The sequence below is a fragment of the Bidens hawaiensis genome, unplaced genomic scaffold (genome assembly GCF_021521415.1).
Source record: "Bidens hawaiensis isolate Kalapana, Puna unplaced genomic scaffold, B.hawaiensis_p1.1 tig00015775_1, whole genome shotgun sequence".
Classification (NCBI taxonomy): domain Eukaryota; kingdom Viridiplantae; phylum Streptophyta; class Magnoliopsida; order Asterales; family Asteraceae; genus Bidens; species Bidens hawaiensis.
The window spans coordinates 349,673-366,228 of record NW_027492409.1 but is presented as its reverse complement, the minus strand read 5'-3'; the positions used below and the strand labels follow the sequence as shown (position 1 = coordinate 366,228).

The window sequence follows — 16,556 nt, the reverse complement described above, 5'->3', positions numbered from 1 at the left end:
GCATGTTTGGTTCGTTTATACCACATGGTATGGGTGTGGAGGGTTGTATGGAGGGGTGACAGAATAATGGACGGTATGGGAAGAAAGTGGGGCAGCTCTCTCTCCCTCTCTCCCAAACATATACATATGTATGTATGCATGTATGTATACGGTTAATGAAACCACAACATGACTTTAAAGCTCCGTGTTTACATGATGATGACGGAGAGGAGCATTAAAACACTAAAACCCCTCCACAACGCATGCCTAAATAACAGGGGGGCTAAACTTCACCAAACTAAAAACACAAAGGTCCATTTCTTCACTTCCAATTCACACCAACAATAATAATAATAATAATAATAATAATAATAATAATTAATTACTTCCACAAACTCACACGTCATCTCTTTCCGGCGAACAATTCCGATGAGTCGTTCGTCGTCAGTTTGGACTCAGTTTTGGACTTCAGCTCTGAGAGCTAAGCCACTGAGCAATTCGTCCGACGTCGTCCGTGTAAACTCCGGCGAGAGTCTAGTCCGCCGTCTCGGACCGTTTGACCTGGTTCTACTTGGAATTGGCGCGTCAATTGGAGCTGGTATCTTCGTTGTTACTGGCACTGTTGCTCGTGATGCTGGTCCTGGTGAGTGTTATTATTATTATTATTGTTATTATTATTATTAGTCACTATTTATACCTAAGGTGTTATTGTATGTGTATGTATATATTCAGTTTTATAGAATGATGCTTAGTGAGTTAGTTTTGTGTATTACTGCGTACGGTTTCAATTGACGGCGAAATTGTAGATCTAGACTTCTAGAGTCTAGCTAGGCCCGTAAACGAGCGGAACGTTTATTAACTGTTTATGAAGTGTTAAGAGAGGAAGTTTGTTTATGTCTGTTTATTTGATAAACGAATAAGCATGAACGGAATGTTTTGTTCATTAAAGTTGACGGACGAACATGAATACACGTTTTGTTCTTTCATTTATGTTCGTGAAGGTCTGATTATGTTCGTTTATTTACGTTCGTTTGTGTTCGTGAATTGTTCGACAGGAAGTTCGTTTATGTCCGTTTAGATAAACGAAAGAACGAACGCGAGCGGAATCTTTTGTTCATTTAATTAAACTAACGGACATGAACACACGTTTTGTTCGATCATTTATGTTTGTGAACATCCGCTTATGTTTCATTCATTTATGTTCAAATATTTATGTCCGTTTATGTCTTCAATTTTAATAGAACGATGCATACTGAGTTTTAATTTTGTGTATTACTGCGTACGTGAGGTGTTGCTGTTTGTGTAGTTAAACCTAGAATTTGCTCAGTTTTAGACATGGAAGGTGTTACGGAGTACTGAATTAGGTGAATCTTGTTTAGTTGAGTTGGATCTACTGTTGAGATCCAGAAATTATAGTTGTAGATTCTAGCTAGGTCTTAGATCCAGTTTGTGTTTCCTATAATGATTCATAGCAAACTGAGTGTTAAGCGAACTGTTTGTGAACTGTTTGACTGGAAGTTCGTTTATGTCAGTTTATTTAATAAACGAACGAACATGAACGCACGTTTTGTTTGTTCATTTATTTTCATGAACGTCCGTTTATGTTTGTTCGCTCATTTATGTTGGTTTGTTGATGTTCGTTTATATTTTAATAAGTACACATGTGGGTACATTTTTATATAAATTTAAATATAAAAGGGATGTGTTTTTGGATGAATTGTGATGTTTAGACGTGTCCTTCGTGTTCATTAATGCTTATGTGTTCGTTTGTTATGTTTATTTATATTTTTTCAATTATTTCATTTAAGTTTGGTTGTTGGTATTCACTTGTGTTCGTTTACATTTGTGAATTGTTTGGTTAGGTTACAAACAAACGATCATGAAATCATGAATGAACCCGAAGATGCCCATTTTCTCAATGATCGAATATGAACAAAAAAAATTGTTCGATTATATGTTCATGTTCATTTGGTTCGTTTACAGGCCTACTTTGGAAGTATCACTAACACATTTATTGTTATGGTTATTACTACAGGAGTTACAATAAGCTTCGCGCTTGCAGGAGCATCATGTGTCTTGAATGCTCTTTGTTATGCAGAACTAGCTTCTCGTTTTCCTGCAGTTGTTGGAGGAGCATACTTGTATGCATACACTTCTTTCAATGAGCTCACTGCTTTTCTTGTGTTTACACAAATGATGCTTGATTATCATATTGGTGCAGCTAGCATCGCACGAAGCTTAGCGAGCTATATAATCAATATTCTAGAACTCATTCCTTTCCTCAAGAACAGTATTCCGAATTGGGTTGGACATGGCAGTAAAGAGATGTTAGGGTTTATATCTATTAATCTATTGGCTCCGGTTCTTCTTGTACTCCTGACTTTAATCCTGTGTCGTGGTGTTGGAGAATCTTCAGTAGTGAATACTATTATGACCACAACCAAGGTGATTTTTATGAGAATTGTATTTCACGGTTTCACTTTCGTTCAGTTTTAAGTTTTAACATCTGATGCTCTTTTGTGGCTAATGACAGATAGTTATTGTTCTTGTGGTGATTATTGTTGGTGCTTTTGAGGTTGATGATTCAAACTGGTCGCCATTTGCTCCAAATGGTATTAAATCCATGTTAACAGGGGCAACTGTAGCTTTTTTTGCTTATGTTGGATTTGATGCAGTTGCTAATTCAGCTGAAGAATCTAAGCGACCACAGGTTGTTTATAGATACTTTCTTGCTTTGTGCTTCTATCTCGTACATGATCATATCAGATACTATTTAGTTATTCTTACCTTTTGTTTTTTCCTTAATTATGTCAGCGGGACTTACCAATAGGCATCATCGGAAGTCTTCTTATTTGTATAGCACTATACATTGGCGTTTGTTTAGTTATTACTGGGATGGTACCTTTCAAATTCCTTGGAGAAGATGCTCCCTTGGCTGATGCTTTCAAATCCAGGGGCTTACGTTTTGTATCGGTCTTAATAAGTGTCGGGGCAGTTGCTGGGCTGACTACTACCCTGTTGGTTGGTCTTTACGTTCAGGTAAGCACACCAAACGTTGAGGTGGCAAAATTAGCCGGTCAGACGGGTTTGGGTTAAAATTAGTAGTTTTACAGGTCAAAACGGGTCAAGTTGGGTTGACCACTTGACCCGAAACATTTTCTATTTAAAAATCCATTCTTTGAAACTGGGATGTCAAAGATGATTAATAGATTCAAATTATAATCAAGAAATTATATTATTTTAGTAATAATCTAATTTTGGAATAAAATGAGTGATGAGGTTTTATGTAAATAACAGAGGACTTTCGACCCATTTGATGTGTTTCCTTTTTCTTTACCTGTTTGACCCATTAAAGATGAAAAGGTCATTTACATAACTGAGTTTCTGATGAGCAGTCTCGATTATATCTCGGGCTTGGAAGGGACGGCTTGCTACCCAGAATATTTGCCCGGGTTCATCCAACACGTCACACTCCAATTCAATCACAGTTATGGGTCGGATTTATTGCATGTGTTTTAGCAGGGCTGTTAAATGTGCACTTGCTCTCACATGTTCTCTCGGTTGGTTCATTGGTAAATTACAAAACTTACTAACTTAAAAAAAATTTCATGATTTTTTAATATATGCAAAAAAAGGTTTTAACATGTTGTTTGGTGCAGGCAGGGTATTCTGTAGTGGCAGCGTGTGTAATAACTCTTCGTTGGAAGGCCAGTATCGGAAGTCAAATCTCATCCACTTCTATGCCACGTAGGCGAGAAGGCATTGTATGCATTACCGTGATCGCTTGTTGTGGTTTTACTGCTGGAATCCTTTTCCGCTGTGTTGTTTCACCTTTCGCGTATATATTCTTAATCATACCAATTATTATCGCAATCCTTGCTACCACAGCTCTTCGGCTTCGACAGGTAAAATAAAACTTAAAACTATTCTTTGCATGAATTTATGCTGACACTCAAAATAATAAACCGGCACATTTAATATTTTGTTCTTGTAGGAGCAAATCGTTCCATCCGGTTTCTCTTGTCCATGGGTTCCATTCGTGCCCGCTCTTTGCATATTCGTTAACATATTTTTATTTGCTCAGGTTTGCTTTCAAATGCCTTACAACTAGGGGTGGCAAATGTGACCTATTGGGTTGAATGGGTTGTATTAAAGTGTATACAATGTGTCAGAATTGGTCAAATTAAAAAAAGAAAATGATTGAAACGGGTCAAAACGGGTTGAAATTTCTTGAAGGTTTTTTTTTCTTTAATGGAACAAGAAAACGGAGGAAGCTTTTTAGTACTTTTACTTTTTTAGTTTTTTATTTATATTTCGAGTTATGATTTTTAAATTTTTTTTTTTTTGAGTTTTTTAATAAGGGGTTTTTGAAATGGGTTGAGATTTCAAAAACCTCTCATTAAAAAATTCAAAAAAAATTAAAAAATTTTAACTTGAAATATAAATCAAAAACTAAATAAGTAAAAATACTAAAAAGTTTTCTCCGCTTTTCTCGTTCCATAAAAAAAAACCTTCAAGAAATGTCAACCCATTTTGACCCGTTTCAATCATTTTCATTTTTTAGTTTGACCCATTATATACATTTTAATACAACTCATTCAACCCATGGATCACATTTGTCACCCCTACTTACAACTAAGACAATTACTTTTTGTGCACCATTGAACTAATATTAATATGCATACGCAGCTTCACTATGAAGCATGGGTGAGATTCATTGTTTTGAGCATTGCTGCGATTGGTTTATATGCGTTCTATGGGCAATATCATGCGAATCCTACAGTAGAACGTGAAGTCGTTACTTACCATAAAGCCCCGGAAGAGGACGCTCTGTGATCTTCTTCATAACCTATACTTAATCGTGCCAATTGAACCGTTGGTAAGTTATCAGTATCCACGTTATGTAAATTTCTCTATGATAGGTTAATAGGATGGGTTGCTAAAATTGTATTAAGTTTGCAAGATTCATGTTAATTTGTTAGCTTCTTACGGTTAAAATTATTAAAAGATAGCAAAATGAACGAGTTAGTTGGTCAAACGAGTCCAAGTGTTTGTTCACAGTCCAATGTTGTAAAAGTGGCTGTTTGGTTCATTCAGATCTGAATGAGTCGGGTCTGAATGAGCATCTGTCCCATTCGGCAACAACAAGTCTGAATGATTCAGACATAATTTTAACCATTCAGATGTTTTTTATGTTTGGAGCCAAACACTCTAAAGTCTGAATGAATCAGATGTTTACATCTGAATGGTTCCATTCAGATGTAAACAAACAGCCGGCCAAGTAATCCCCGAGTACTCGCTACAAGGTATGGCGCCGAGGAGAGTTTCTTTAACTCCGCATATTTACTAAGAATCGATCAAAGTTGGTCAACCTCAACCGAAATCACGTCTAATTGGTCATCTTAGGCCGATTTTGACTTAAAATATAAAACATAATTCGTATTTCTGTAATATTAAGGAAACAATATTAATTTTTTTAATTAATGATTAGCAATTTTTAGAATAATTTAGTATTAAATATGTATTTCTTTTTTTATATTGATATTCACTTATTATGTGATAAATATTAGTAAACTTACGATAATTGACATATACGTAATCTCCAAAAATTATTTTCCTTTATATTTACCATTTCCGAGTACACTCAACTCCCCAGTCGGCCGCCTAAGGTCCGCCTAGCGACTTTTGCAATCTTGGTTCACACTAACCGTGAACTCGTGAAGGGTTAGTGTAGGTTATCCGTTAACATGCCTAAGGGCTAAGGCAAAGGATAAGTTCACGTGGTAAGTGCCGAGATGAATCGAACGAGTAGACGTTTTGTGCGTGTTAAAAATATAAAGAGATCATGATCAACTCTCAACACGCTTCGGGTTTAGCCCATAACTTCTCCAAAGCCCAAGCTCCAGGTTTAGCCCACAACTTCACCAAAACCTAAACTAGAACAAGCCCAAGTAACTGCATCCTTCCTAAGCCCAAAACACTGGTCTAGCCCACTGCTCCAGCCTCATAGGCCATAGCTCACTCAATATATAACACAAAACATAAGAAGAATAAACCATATTAGGCAAAATGATATAAAGAGTTAAATAGGTTAAACAAGTCAACTTAATATGGACAGTTTATTAAACGAATAAGACTAGAACCAAAAAGTAACAATTCCTGTTTCGTGTTAGAGGACCCCTTTTGCCAAACATAACCGGGCCGCCATATCATCACCCTCTACCCTCTTCTCTCTCTTCTCTCCTACTCTCTCACAAAGCTTGTCTGCAGAAGCAGACCTTGTCCGTAGACTTCACCAAGGGCGGATCCACGGTATAAATGAACCACCCAAGTTTTGAAATAATATTGTATTTATATATAGAAAATAATAAAGGAACCACCTTATAAATCAGGAAGGAACCACCTTTTAAACATTTGAAGCGCTTGTCCAGCTGGTAACTTGTTGGTTTTGTAACCCGGAGGTCGCATGTTTGATTCTAATTTTCTGAAACTTTTTTTTTACTCACTCACTCTAACATCAATTAGGGATTGTTAATTGTTCTTGATTGTTAACTGGTTAATTGTTAAATTTAGTTTTAGTTTGTTAGATTGTTGTTTTAATTTGTTAGTTTGTTAGTTTTTGTTAGTTTCTTATTTTTAAATTTGTTAGTTTGTTAGTTTTTGTTAGTTTGTAGTTTTAATTTCTAATGACGGTGTCTCTTTTATTATTTTATCGTATTTTTATTATGTAATGAACTTTGGACCCGAACCTCAAACCAACTCGGAATTTTGTATACCCGACTCTATGAATTGAAACATCTAAAAGTAATGCACCATCTGAAAAAAATCATGGATCCGCCACTAGACTTTACCTCCATATTGATGATGAGTGTTGGGTTGGTTTGTTTGCTTTCACATAGATTCAGACATTGGGATAAAGAGCGTATAAAAAAATTTAAAAAAATAAACAAATAAAAAGTGGGAGGATGTGGGTTGAAATGAGTGTCGATGGGTAGAAGTGTAATTTTACAATAAATAAATAAGGATATTCATGTCTTATGTTAATTATTATGATCTCTTCATACACGTGATTAGCACGGATGAAACCTCGTTGCACGTGAACATTCTCATGATTTCCGTGCATCAACTCAAACCTCACGTGATTCCACTAGTAACACAACATTTGAAATTTGCAACACCCTCCTTGACCAAACTTTTGTTCTAATGTTTATTTAGATTATTGACGGACTACTGGCCTACCATATTATATCTATTCTATTCTTAAGAGAAAACTCATCATAGATGAGAAAACATCTTAGCCTAACCTCGAACCCTCTATTTATTTGTCGCATATAAGACTTGAACCCAAATCCTCATTTTTATTAAATTGAAGTTTTTTTTTCTCACCTCAACCATATGGGCTAGAGATCATTGGCCATCCAAACTCTATTATGGAAGGCAAACGAGCAACCCTAAACTTCAAGGGCAACTCACAAGTCGCAAGAAACCCGAAAGTACAAAAGGAACAATATGGATGGCAATGGGTCGGGTTTATGTATTCCCAAACCCATGCCCGGTTATGAAAGTCCGTCCCAAACACGTCGGGTTTTAATCGGGTAATTACCCGTCAGGTTGCGGGTTCCTATAGGGTTTCGGGTTTCTTATCGGGTTTTGATAAAATACCCGTCGGGTATACCCGGCCCAAAACCATCTAGGTTTCTACTGATTTTGACAAAATGTAACTAATCGATTACAAAGATTGTTACCATAAAGATAAAATGTCTCAAATAATTGACATAAACAAGTTCCGACAAATAATATATTTGGTATATAGTATATATATAATATAATAAACTATATCGGGTACATCGAGTATATAATCGGGTAAATGGGTTTATGTTATCGGGTAATCGGGTCGGGTAATCGGGTATATTAGAAATCCCAAAGCCGTCCCAAACCCGCGAAAAATTTCAAAACTAATCCCAAACCCTATTGGGTCGGGTATTACCCGTCCCATTTATATCGGGTTTCGGGTTTTACCATCGGGTTTGGGTTTCATTGTCATCCCTAAGGAACAACAGTTTAAAGAAATCGATATTACGCTATACATATAGTGGGTTAATGGCCACCGCCATATCAGTATCTTTTCGGGGCTGAATACTACGTCATAGGCCCATAGAGGGGCACCAAGGGTGTGGGTGGGTTAAACGACCATGAAAGGGATAGGAGGGGTGGCATATGTGACAACCAATTAGAACTCTCCATTGGGAGGGGGCGCCAGCCAACAACGACATTATGGCATAATGAGAGGGGCGCTAAATTGCCACCCTGGCAGAATGGGAGACCATCGAACCACCACATACACGAAACTGGGTGAGAATGGCCAACTGCGAGTAGCTTGGCTGGGGTGAAGCATGGTTGAGATCGTTTTTAATTAATAATTAAAATAAACAGATCAATAATTTCATTCCATCTCATCCCATAACCATATTTCGTAGTTTGAAATGTGAAAGCACCTTTTGCCATGGAGTGGCTACATGTCACAAGTTGCTCTTTCATTCACACTGTAACACCCCGACCGATGGCGGATTATACATCGGGGCGCTACGAATTGTTTCATTACTCGTGACACTATTTGGGTGTCAATATTTAATAAATACATTTCATTGCGCATGCGCATAACACACCATAAAGTAACATAAATCACATAACATAACTCATAATATTCAAATACATAACTTTGTCTTGTTATATTTTAAACTAGGTCCAAAGTAAAAGAAAACATCCTACGTGTCCTCGAGTTTCCAAAGGCAGCTACAGCAAACCTGAACATGTGTTAAAATAAAACGTCAACACTTGCGTGTCGGTGAGAAATCAAGTTTAATAGATATAAATAGATAATAACAAAGCACTGCGCGCAACATGTGTATAACTGGTGTTCAACATAGTGTGTAAACAGATTGTGATCAAGCCTAAATAGATCATAGCTCATAGTTCATAGCGTGCTCCAAATCGAGCAAAAACAAATAATCATTCGTGTATGTGCAAACAAACCAAGAAAATCGTAACAATAGGTCTCCCGTGTTCATCTAATGGATCCATGAAAACTTCGGAATAGGCCGATCAAAGCGGTTAATGATCCACACATACCAATATACAACACTAGTAAACGTCCATAACACATGGGTTTTGCGCACATAATTTCATAAACAAGTTTAAGACTCAAGTTGTACGAACACATGAACATCCCAAAACGTTAAAAATAAAAGGGGATTAGGTACGAGATTACTCACTTGTAAAAGGTGCGTTGAAAGATAACGTAAGAACCAACTTTTAAACAAGCGAAAGTTAACCTATAAATAAGAGGTTATTGGTTTAACGATTGGTTTTTATCTCTTGAATATATGCAAGTCACTTAAACAAATTATATATTTACCGAGATTTCTGGGCAGAAAAGAAGAGATGCCGGATTGCAAAGAGGGGAGTGGAGGCGTCGCTGAAGATCTTCGGCTGAGAGTAAGGGAGAAAGATTTTGGAGAGTGTTTAAGTGTTTGAGTGTAGTGTTAAATAACCAAGAAATTAGTTTTATTTATAGGAAAACCCTAGGGAACACATCCCTTGAATTGGGGAAAAAGATCTTATCAAATCAAAGCAAAAGATATCAAAAGCAAAAGATATCACAAGCAAAAGATATGGTGGCAGCTGCAGGGGATGGGGAAGGCTGACAGGTTACTGTTCATAGCATGGGAGGGGTCAGACAAAGTACTGTTCAAGACATGGAAAAGAAGATTTTAAAAGATTGTGCCAGTTACTTTTTCTGACAACCAAGAGGGTTGGTAAGCAAGCTGCGCCGAAAGTGACTTTTCGGACAGATGTCAGATCTGGCCTACTGTGCCCATACCTTGGCAGGTATAGCACAGAAGATAAGATATTTCAAAAGCATACAGGCTGGCTTAAACTGGAGAAAAGACTTAAGTGTCTAGCGCGAGAAGGCTTGAGTGCGCGAGGGCGAAGGCAGACAGAACAAATCCTTAGCGCGCCGCGGGAAGAACTACAATCCTTAGCGCGCCGCGGGAAGAACTACAATCCTTTGCGCGCCGCGGGAAGAACTACAATCCTTTGCGCGCCGCGGGAACAGTTCGCCTCGCGTAACGCAGGAACAGCTGGTCTTCAAGCAGGCTTCCTTGTAAGGAGTCTGGCGCGTGGAGCTGCGCAGACATCCTTAGGCGGGAAGAACCAAAGGACAAGCAAAGAGTTAAGAGAAAAGGGGGTTCAAGGCTTAAGGGTTAAGCAGAGGGGCGGGACGGCGACAAGAGAGAAAAAGGGGCGGGACGGCGGAAAGGAATTATTATTATTAGTAATATATATATATATATATATATATATATATATATGATAAATTTATAAAGATTATAATCAAATATTAAATCTTAAGATCGGATCCGAAAACGGGTACCTGGGTCGGGTCGGGTCGGATTTGGGCAGTTGTCACAGTCTTCCCTACTTTAAGAAATTTCGTCCCGAAATTTATCTCGAAGTAGGATGCGCAGAGAAAAGGTGCGGGTAATTGATCTTCATTTGATCTTCCATTTCCCAAGTGAACTCGGCTCCGCGCTTGGACTCCCAGCGAACTTTGACAATAGGGATGCGACTGCGCTTGGTTTGCTTTACCTCGCGATCCATAATCTCAACAGGCTTCTCAATGAAATGCATAGTCTCATCAACTTGAACTTCATCAAGTGGTATGTGGAGGTTCTCATCAGCTAAACATTTCTTGAGATTGGATACATGGAACGTTGGATGCACATTGCTGAGCGCGGGCGGCAGGTCCAGCTTGTAGGCAACCTTTCCCACTCTCGCAAGAATCTTGAACGGACCAACATAACGAGGTGCAAGCTTACCTTTCTTCCTAAAGCGGACAACACCCTTCCAGGGCGACACTTTGAGGAGAACAAGATCACCAACTAGAAATTCGAGAGGCTTCCGCCTGCGATCTGCGTAACTCTTCTGCCAGCTTCTGGCAGTCAGCAGATGATCACGGACCTTGGCGATTTTATTGGTTGTCTCTTGAACTAGTTCGGGTCCTGTGATTTGAACTTCACCCACTTCGTTCCAACAAATCGGTGAGCGGCACTTTCGACCGTAAAGTGCTTCAAATGGGGCCATACCGATGCTGGAATGATAGCTGTTATTATAAGAGAACTCGATCAGAGGTAGGTGTGAATCCCAATTACCTCCAAAATCAAGAACACAAGATCGAAGCATATCCTCAAGGGTTTGGATGGTTCGCTCAGACTGTCCGTCAGTCTGAGGATGATATGCAGTACTCATGTCCAAACGAGTTCCTAACGCAGATTGGAGAGATTTCCAAAAGCGAGATATAAAACGGCCATCGCGATCGGATATTATGCTCAAGGGAGTACCATGACGGCAGACAATTTCTTTGACATATAGATGCGCAAGTTGTTCAACACGGTAGGTTTCACGAATGGGCAGAAAGTGGGCAGACTTGGTCAATCGATCCACTATTACCCAAATGCTATCATGTTTGCTTGCGGTCAAGGGTAACTTGGTGATAAAGTCCATTGCTATACCTTCCCATTTCCACGTAGGAATTTCTGGTTGTTCGAGCAAACGAGATGGGCGTTGATGTTCAGCTTTTACCTTAGAACAAGTTAGGCATTTAGCTACGAACACAGCAATATCCTTTTTCATACCGGGCCACCAATAAGTAAGGCGCAAATCTTTGTACATTTTGTCAGCGCCAGGATGAATGGAATACCGAGTTTTGTGCGCTTCACACAGTATGTCAGTGCGAAGAATCTCATCATTGGGAATCCAGATGCGATTGAGATAACAGAGAATTCCATTCAGGTTAGGGACTAGATGCGCTTCCGCACCACACGCTAACTCGGCGCGTAGGTTGCCTTGGCTGATCGATGCGCGCTGCGCGTCGCGAATGCGCGATTCAAGATTGCTTTGGATCGGCGCGAAGTGAAGCTGCGTGTGCGGCAAAATACAGTTGAGTTGACTGGGTTTACGGCTGAGCGCATCGGCTACCATATTAGCCTTTCCAGGGTGATATCGGATCTCACAATCGTAATCGCTGATGAGTTCGTTCCATCGGCGTTGTCTCATGTTAAGTTCCTTTTGATCAAAAATGTGCTGAAGGCTTTTATGGTCGGTGTAAATGATGCACTTAGTACCATAGAGGTAGTGTCTCCAGATTTTTAAGGCAAATACAACTGCGCCAAGTTCAAGGTCGTGAGTTGTATAATTCTTTTCATGAATTTTGAGTTGCCTTGACGCGTAAGCGATAACCTTGCCTCGTTGCATAAGTACACAACCGAGACCTTGGTTGGAGGCATCACAATAAACGACAAGGTCGTCAGTACCCTCTGGTAACGTTAGAACAGGAGCTTCGCACAACTTTCGCTTGAGCGTTTGAAAGGCTTCTTCTTGCTTCAAGCCCCAAATATACGGTTTGCCTTTGTGCGTTAATGCTGTTAAAGGCAAGGCGATTTTTGAGAAGTTCGAAATGAATCGCCGGTAGTAACCAGCTAAGCCCAAAAAGGAACGGATTTCGGTAGGAGTGGTCGGTGTAATCCAGTGCTTGATTGCTTCAATTTTGGATGGGTCGACATGAATACCCATCTTGTTTACAACATGACCAAGAAACTGTACTTCGTCAGACCAAAACTCACACTTGGAGAGTTTGGCATAGAGTTGTTCGGTTCGAAGCTTTTGCAGCACCAACAGAAGATGTTGTTCATGCTCGGCCTTGGTTTTGGAATATACCAGAACGTCATCGATAAACACGATCACGAATTGGTCCAAGAAAGGCCTACACACCCGGTTCATTAGATCCATGAAGACAGCGGATGCGTTGGTTAAACCGAAGGGCATGACCAAGAATTCAAAATGACCGTAGCGGGTTCGAAAGGCAGTTTTGGGAATATCTTCTTCGCGGATACGCAACTGGTGATAGCCGGAACGGAGATCGATTTTGGAGAAACAAGAGGCACCTTGGAGTTGATCAAAGAGGTCGTCAATACGCGGTAAGGGGTACCGGTTCTTAATGGTGAGCTTGTTCAGCTCGCGGTAATCGATACACATGCGAAACAAACCGTCTTTCTTTTTAACGAACAAAACCGGAGCACCCCACAGCGAAGAGCTAGGGCGAATGAATCCTTTATCGGTCAACTCTTGAAGTTGACTTGCTAATTCTTGCATTTCAGCGGGTGCAAGTCGATAAGGAGATTTGGCTACGGGGGATGCACCAGGAACAAGATCAACACGAAACTCGACTTCCCGAGCGGGAGGTAAACCAGAAAGATCTTCGGGAAAGACTTCAGGAAAGTCACGCACGATGGGGATTTCATGAAGTTTCTTCTTTCCTTCATCGGGTTTGACCGCATGAGCTAAGAACACGACACATTTCTTTCGTAAAAGTCTTCGGGCTTCAGTGCATGACATAAGTTTAAGACCGTTAGATGGTTTCTCGCCGTAGATATGAAGATCTTGACCATTTTCCCGAGGAATGCGAATCAATTTCTTGGCGCAGATTACTTCGGCGCGATTTTGCGAGAGCCAGTCCATACCAATAATAACATCAAAACTTCCAAGAGGCATGGGAATGAGGTCGATTAGAAAATCGTGTTCATTAAGGTTAAGCGTGCAATCTTTGATCACGGAGTTTATTATAATTGTTTCACCGTTAGCCATTTCAACTGTAAAGTTTTCGTTTAAGATTATCCGCGGTCGCGCAAGTTTTTGTTCAAATGCGCGAGAAATAAAACTCCTATCGGCGCCAGTATCAAAAAGTATAGATGCATATTGTCCGTTAAGTAAAAATGTACCATTAACCACGTCATTATTCGCTTGCGCTTGGTGCGCGGTTATATTAAAAGCTCGTCCGCGCGCCACTTGGTTGAAATTTGGTTAACCGGGTTAGCTTGCGTAATTTGTACTTGCAGTCTCGGGCACGCGTTCCGGAAATGACTGGGGTCACCGCAGTTATAGCACGACCTGGGTCGTGGATTATGGTATGTTGATTGTGGGTTTTGCGGGTAGGTTGGTGGTGTTTGCGCGATTGGGTTGGCGGGAAGGACTCTACAGTACTCAGCAGTGTGACCAATACGGCCACATTGGTTGCATTGTCGACACGGGGTTTGAGTTGGGTGATGAAGTTTATAGGTTGGGCAAAAGGGTTGGTTTCCTGTGTAAGGTTTCTTAGTTGACGGGGCAGGGAGCGCGGAATTGGTTAAGGCATAATTATGGACTACATGGGGTGTTGGGTAGGTTGACAGTGGGTTAGGAGCGTATACTGGAGGTTGGTAGGCAGGTTGCTGGACAATGAGCGGGTTGGTAAGCGCGTAGGCTTGATGATTGGGTTTGCGCCTGCGTTTGAGGTTGTTACGGTTTGAGGGTTCTGGCTTGGTTTCTGTTGGTTCTGGGACAGTCTTGGTGAGTTTGGTCTTCTCGGCTCCCCGCAGGAACAGGGTTCCTGCCCTGACATGGTTGTCGCTGAGCACAGCGGCCAACTCGATGGCGTCAGAGAGGGTTACTGGGTTCCTGGCCCATACAGAATCTTGAATTTCCATGGGAAGACCCCCAAGAAACTTTTCGATGGCGCGGCGGGAAGGGGTAACTAGGTGCGGGACAAGCAAACTTAGTTCGTGAAAGCGCGTAGCGTACTCGCGCGCTTCGCCACTGTACTGTTTCAAGTTCCAAAATTCCTCCTCAAGGCGCTTTACTTCGTTGGGAGGGTAGAATTCTCGAGTCAAAAGATCCTTGAATTCCTCCCAGAGCATGCTAGAAGCAGCCTCTGCGCCACGCGCGTGAGCTACTCCGTTCCACCATGTAAGCGCCCTTGATTCCAGGACACTTGAGGCGTATAAGGTTCGTCGGTCTGGAGGGCAATGGGTATGGAGGAAGGTGTTCTCAATTTTCTCGAGCCATTGGAGCATTACGGTGGCTCCTTCGAGCCCTGTGAATTTCGGAGGGTTACCCGCATTAAAGGACTTAATATTGTATCCGGAGGGGTTGGTATTATTTTGATTTAAGGCTTGGGCTATTGCGGCGGCCATTTCCTGGGAACGACGCTGCATACGTCTGCGCGAGGCTTCTCTCCTCTGATGACGGCGAGCTGATATCGGAGGCATTCTATAAAAGTTTTAGTTTTTTTTTTTTGTTAATATCTTGGTATGGGAAATCGTTTTAGCGCAAAGTATATCATTGTAAAGCTTGTTTCGCGGAGTTAAATGCTATCAAATTTTGAAGTAAAATATGAATTTAAATGCAAACTTAATACAGGTAATGAATTCGAATTGAAAATCGACAATTCATGCATCACCATGACTTTTCAAATCTTCAATTTAAAATATACGAGTAAATGAGTATTGGAGGTTGACAATTCATGTATCACCATGACTTTTCAAATCTTCAATTTTAGAACATAAAGTTAATGGGGATTGAAAATCAACTATTCATGTATCACCATGACTTTTCGGATTTTCAATGTTAAGTCCCAACAACAAACGAATATGTAAGTAAAGAAACGAATTAAAATTTAACAATAAAAATCGAAAGATCGCGGATAAAACATGAAATCATGTGCTGCGTATGCGCAAGCATATTTTATAAATATCGAGTAATTAACAATTAGCTCGCAATCATGAGATTTTTCTCATGCGCGAGAAGGGACTCTTAGGTATTCTAGGTCGTTACGTCTAACCACCTAATCCTAAAGTCACGGAGCTCTGATACCAATCTGTAACACCCCGACCGATGGCGGATTATACATCGGGGCGCTACGAATTGTTTCATTACTCGTGACACTATTTGGGTGTCAATATTTAATAAATACATTTCATTGCGCATGCGCATAACACACCATAAAGTAACATAAATCACATAACATAACTCATAATATTCAAATACATAACTTTGTCTTGTTATATTTTAAACTAGGTCCAAAGTAAAAGAAAACATCCTACGTGTCCTCGAGTTTCCAAAGGCAGCTACAGCAAACCTGAACATGTGTTAAAATAAAACGTCAACACTTGCGTGTCGGTGAGAAATCAAGTTTAATAGATATAAATAGATAATAACAAAGCACTGCGCGCAACATGTGTATAACTGGTGTTCAACATAGTGTGTAAACAGATTGTGATCAAGCCTAAATAGATCATAGCTCATAGTTCATAGCGTGCTCCAAATCGAGCAAAAACAAATAATCATTCGTGTATGTGCAAACAAACCAAGAAAATCGTAACAATAGGTCTCCCGTGTTCATCTAATGGATCCATGAAAACTTCGGAATAGGCCGATCAAAGCGGTTAATGATCCACACATACCAATATACAACACTAGTAAACGTCCATAACACATGGGTTTTGCGCACATAATTTCATAAATAAGTTTAAGACTCAAGTTGTACGAACACATGAACATCCCAAAACGTTAAAAATAAAAGGGGATTAGGTACGAGATTACTCACTTGTAAAAGGTGCGTTGAAAGATAACGTAAGAACCAACTTTTAAACAAGCGAAAGTTAACCTATAAATAAGAGGTTATTGGTTTAACGATTGGTTTT

The 16,556-nt window shown here is 40.0% G+C and overlaps 1 protein-coding gene across 1 annotated transcript; it reads left to right on the top strand.

Moving 5' to 3' along the window:
• Positions 1 to 360: 360 nt before the first annotated feature.
• On the top strand, positions 361 to 5,020 carry LOC143549782 (cationic amino acid transporter 9, chloroplastic-like). Its single transcript, XM_077040593.1, has 8 exons — positions 361 to 622; positions 2,015 to 2,424; positions 2,513 to 2,689; positions 2,794 to 3,018; positions 3,375 to 3,551; positions 3,639 to 3,884; positions 3,974 to 4,063; positions 4,669 to 5,020. Exons 1-8 carry the CDS (start codon positions 409 to 411, stop codon positions 4,813 to 4,815), a joined length of 1,686 nt encoding a protein of 561 aa, XP_076896708.1. The 5' UTR covers positions 361 to 408; the 3' UTR covers positions 4,816 to 5,020.
• The last annotated feature ends 11,536 nt before the right edge of the window (positions 5,021 to 16,556 follow it).

Coding starts and splice junctions, on each gene's coding strand:
- LOC143549782 (XM_077040593.1), top strand. CDS start 409: ATGAGTCGTTCGTCGTCAGTTTGGACTCAGTTTTGGACTTCAGCTCTG. Junction 623..2,014: donor TGCTCGTGATGCTGGTCCTG/GTGAGTGTTATT, acceptor TTATTACTACAG/GAGTTACAATAAGCTTCGCG. Junction 4,064..4,668: donor ACATATTTTTATTTGCTCAG/GTTTGCTTTCAA, acceptor ATGCATACGCAG/CTTCACTATGAAGCATGGGT.